Source organism: Otolemur garnettii, unplaced genomic scaffold, assembly GCF_000181295.1.
Source record: "Otolemur garnettii isolate 467f Iridium unplaced genomic scaffold, OtoGar3 scaffold00008, whole genome shotgun sequence".
Taxonomy (NCBI): domain Eukaryota; kingdom Metazoa; phylum Chordata; class Mammalia; order Primates; family Galagidae; genus Otolemur; species Otolemur garnettii.
The window spans coordinates 12,024,212-12,029,095 of NW_003852403.1; the positions used below are offsets into that span (position 1 = coordinate 12,024,212).

Genomic DNA, 4,884 nt, shown 5'->3' on the forward strand with positions numbered 1-4,884 from the left:
ACATCTCTGAGATAGAAATGAGTTTGGTATGGTATGTTTGAGGAAGATTAAGAAAAAGTGTAAAAGGTATTGGAATGATAGGAAATAAAATAAGAAGGAGCAGGCTGGGCATGCTGCCTCATGCTTATAATTCTAGCACTCTGGGAGGCTGAGGCAGGTGGATTGCTTGAGCTCAGGAATTTGAGACCAGCCTGAGCGAGAGTGAGACCCTTGTCTCTACTAAAAGTGAAAAAACTAGCTGGGTGTTGTGGAGGATGCCTGTAGTCCCAGCTACTTGGGAGACTGAGGCAAGAGGATTGCTTGAGCCCCAGAGTTTGAGGTTGCTGTGAGCTATGATAATGCCATGGCACTCTACCCAGGGCAACAGAGTAAGACTGTCTCAAAAAAAAAAAAAAAGTAGCAACAGGGTCCTATCATAAGGGACCTTGAAGGCCATGGTGAGGAATTAATAGATGGGAGATAGGAAGATCAGATTGAAGGTGGTTGCAGTGTTCCAGGAGTTGAAATACAAAATCCACAGGTTGAAATGACAGCATTTGGCAACTAATGGAATTGTGAATGGGAAGTGGGAAAGAAAGGGCAATGCCACTGTTTGAGTCTGGGCAACTTAGGAAAATGAGGTACTAGTAAGAGGAGTTTGGAAGAATATTGGTTCAATTTTGGATGTATTAGTGTTTCAGATGTTAAAGGGGCTATTTCTAGGTCTTTACCACAAAAGTGGATAACCAATAGACAGTAGAGCAGGACATAAGCATTAGTGACTACAAACTTGACAGGCAAAAGAAGCAGCTGTGGTATGTAGCAGTGATGGAGAGAAGATGGAGTTCTCAGTTCTACATTTGATCATATTTTTTTTTAAATTCCCAATACTTTTAAAGGGAAGTATAGAATTTTTTTCTCAGTCTCTCAGGATTTCTGAATTTTTCTTTATCATTTCTTCTATATTTTAAATTTCTTTCTTAATTCTACTGTTAGCATTAAGGAGTTTGCCAAATACCTGACTTGCAGGGTTAGAAAATGAGAGATATGGGGAAGACTGGTTGAGGGAAGAGAATCTGAAGTTTGGAGTTTCCCAGAGGGGCTGACAGGGAGAGGGGCTGCCTCTTCAAAACAAGGCATATTTGTGCATTTGTGCTCTAGTTCCCTCCTTTTCCCTGTGCTTGCCTTACTGTGTTTACCCAACCACGTCCTGCTGTGTGTTAATCCTCATCTCTGTGGTTTTTTTTTTTTTTTTCCTGTTCTTGTCTCATTATAAGGATCCATCAAACGCCAGGAAAAAGCATTTGGAAACCGGGCACCGTTGTTCCAGCTCCTCTTCCCTCCCTGTCATCCATGACCCTCCTGTGTTTCTCCTTGGTCCCCAACTCTACCCTCCCCCACCACAGATCCTGTCCCCAGATGTCCTGATGCCCAGCATGGCAGGGGAGCCCTATAGACCCCCAGGTAATTCCCTCAAATCTAACATTATATGCCATTATGGTACCTTTGTAGGGACCTACCTCTAAGGATCAAATTAGTACTTCTGGGGGTGGGGAAGGGTATCTCAAGGTGGGGTGGTGTAAGGATATGAATTACTACTTTAATATAAAATGTTAATCTAGATGCATTGTGATTTTAATCATTTGGGGACACCATGGTTCTTATATCAAGGGTCTAGATAGATGAGCACCCCTAGAATTGTCTATAAGAATGAATTGCTTCAGTCATAAATTAAGTTTTAAGTGACAAAAAGGAATTAATACCCAGTCTTTGGGATCCCCCCAATCTAGAAAATGTCATCTTTATCAGCTAGTTTTCTCTTTCTTTGCTCTAAGTTTCAGCTGAGAGATGGTCTAGGAGGATAAGGAATGAGTGGGAAATTTGAAAGTACCCATGCCATGTATACAGACCCAGACAATCCTAGGGAAGGTGGGCAGCATCATTCTGGCTTTCTTTAACCCTCCACAATAAGATTTTCATTCTCCTCTTAATGAACTGAAAGTATAGCTTAGGCAGTGGTTCTCAATAGGGAAAGGAGAAGTACTACTGGCATCTGATGGGTAGAGGACAGGGATGCTGCTAAACATCACACCTTGCACAGAGCAGTCCCTCCCTACCCCAATAAATAATTATCAGCTCAAGATACCAGTAGTGCCAAAATTGAATGAATATATAGAAAAGGCATTCCATTTTGTGTGTATAGGAGAACTGGTGTGAACAAAAGCAGAGATCTCAGATATTGAATAAGAATCTAAGTAGAGGCAGTTTACCTGGAGTGAAGGTACCATGTTAATAAAGGCTGAGTAAGTTTTAGAGTAGTGGCTTCAGGATTAGAGTCATCACAAAGGGAGTATACGTTTATTCTATTAGGGAGCCATTACTTTGTGTGTAGGGTAGGATAGAGGAGGGATTATAGTGGAGTCTTGAGGTACAAGTATGGCAACTGTTTCATTTGCCCAGGTTAGCGGTAAGAGACTTGATTTTGATGTATAGTAAGAATTTTCTTCCCATGTGTGTTTGCTCTTAGAGGAGTGGAGAGTTGAGTAGAATAGCTAAGAATGGCCCTCTGGGAAGGAGAATAATTTTCTGAAGATACTTAGTCTTTGAATTTCTTTTCTTTTCCAGGAACTTCGAGGAGTATCCAGCAGTTTCTGGCTATGTGTGACAGGGGTGAAACTTCCCAAGGGTTCAAGTACACAGGAAGGACTTTGAACTACCAGAGTCTACCCCATCGTTCCAGAACAGATGCCTCCTGGGGACCCCAGTCAGAGACCAACCAGCACCTTGGGGCCAGATGCCTGACTACTCCAGGGTTCAATCCTCAGCTAACCCACACTGCCATACTACCAGAAAGCAGCCAGGGCCTTCAGGTTCCTCATGCTCAGTCCTGGGGGGATCTTTTCCACTTATCTCCTCATCCTCCCATTGTTCACCCTGTGTCCTCACCATCCAACAGTCTTCATGTACCCTTGAGGTCAGCCTGGAATTCAGGTCCTATTACAGGGTCCCGAACCCCTGGTCCCCGAAGAGTAGATATGCCCCCAGATGATGACTGGAGGCAAAGCATTTATGCCTCCCAATCTGGACATAGGAGGACAAGGGGAGAGGGATATCTGTTTGTTTTACCAGATGCCCCTGGAAAAGAACAGATCAGGGCTCGAGCCCTGCAGCACAGCCAGTGGTAAGGGTCACTCCTGTCCTTTCCTGGAGCCACACTATTCTCTGAAAAATTGTGCTATGACAAAGTTGGTACCCTGCATCCCTGCCTTGGTTGTTCTATTCTCATCTCAACATAGAATTGGCAGTTTCTCCTAGTGGTGCCAGGACCCTCCAAAAAAGACCTGGCTCTCTAGGGGGGATATTTGAAATTTCAACTTCCATTCCCCTAGCAAAAAGAAGCAGCTGCTATTTAAGGACTTTATTTGAGCCACATTAAAGATATATCCATATTACTCTGGACACTATCATTCCTTAGGATCATAACATGACTATTTTATTCCTGGATGCTTTATGCCCGTACCTCCACCTGAGCCCTCATCTCTATTCCCTACTATATTCCCAACTTCTACTCTTATTTTATCCACCTATCCCTGTTACTGGACCCTCTGTCTTCCCCATCTCCCATCCGTGGAGGGACATGTAGCCCTGTGGTCATTGTTCTGACCACATCATTCAGGGCAGCCTACCCACCTGCCCAGGTATTATGGCCTGTCAGCCTTCCCTGTGCTCCCAAACCTTAGGCCTAGAATGTGGAGCTGCCAACATAACATTTGTCCTTCTGAACAGATGGAGTCAGGCACACTAACATACCCTCTTATCTTCAGCAGCAGAGCCATTACTGCCACTTGCTCATTTGCCATTGTAAACCCTCAGATTCAGCTGAATTATTTTAGGGCCAAACATACTGTTTTTGTAAAGTATTTTTCATTAATAAATCTATAAGATAGTTCTATTTAATCCCTTGTCATATTTCCCTTTTGTATGCGGTTGCTTTTTGTATTGGGGTGGGGAGGCCTGGACATACATATGAAGTGGCTTTTGACTGAGTGGGAGTGAGGAGCCAAAGTAGATCTGAAGGATATACACTCAAGGTGGGAGTCAATGGGCCCTAATGCAGTGTCTTTCCTTTTCATTACTTCCATGTGCACATTTCCTATCCCTTTCCTGCTAGAGGCACTCAACTCAGTACATTACACACTTCCTTCTTTCCTTAGTGAGATCTTCTGGGGATTCAAACTCCTTATAAATTCACTCCTCCTATCTTACAGGTTTGTGATGTGCCTCCTATCCCTTGCTCTCTTCCCTTCCCTTGTTGATATTATGGCAATTCCATGCCAGAAAGATCTATTTTTGCCCCTGCCTCACTGCTAAGACTCCCTTTCCTCTAAAATATATTTTGTGGGCTCCTTTTGTGAAAAATACCCATTGTCGGGCTTTCCTTTCTCTTTTACCTCAGTTCTCAGGATTGAGAAAAGGTAGAAAGAGAAGAGAAAAGGTTTCTCTTCTACTCAGAAAGAGGTAGAAAGGTACTCTTTGAGACCTTTACACTACTACTTACCTGATTATCACCATACATTATGAATAGATACTGAGCACATGTATTACAGAGCAGAAGGACAGGCAAGAATTTCTTACTTCATCCCACTTGGATCCTATGCCATGAAATTATATAGATCTTAGATTTGCTGGTTCCTTTCAGTGATTCAACATATCCCCTGGGTGTCATACACTCATACACACACATTTCTAACAATTACTTTTTTTTTTTTGACACAGAGTCTCACTATGTCGCCCTTGGTAGAGTGCTGTAGCATCACAGCTCACAGCAACCTCAAATTCTTGGGCTGAAGCAATTCTCTTGCCTCAGCCTCCCAAGTAGCTGGGACTACAGATGACTGTCACAAT

The 4,884-nt window shown here is 43.2% G+C and overlaps 1 protein-coding gene across 3 annotated transcripts in view; it reads left to right on the forward strand.

Moving 5' to 3' along the window:
- The window catches only part of USP54 (ubiquitin specific peptidase 54), a 67,032-nt gene extending 63,822 nt beyond the window's left edge, over positions 1-3,210 (forward strand). For 2 of the 3 annotated variants that reach the window (XM_023509525.1, XM_003783555.3), the window contains 2 exons: positions 1,257-1,443; positions 2,605-3,210. In XM_023509525.1, the coding sequence (XP_023365293.1) occupies positions 1,257-1,443; positions 2,605-3,164 (747 nt within the window). In that variant the 3' untranslated portion in view covers positions 3,165-3,210. The remainder of the gene's footprint in view (positions 1-1,256; positions 1,444-2,604) is intronic. The other variant, XM_023509526.1, reaches the window with a different exon arrangement.
- The last annotated feature ends 1,674 nt before the right edge of the window (positions 3,211-4,884 follow it).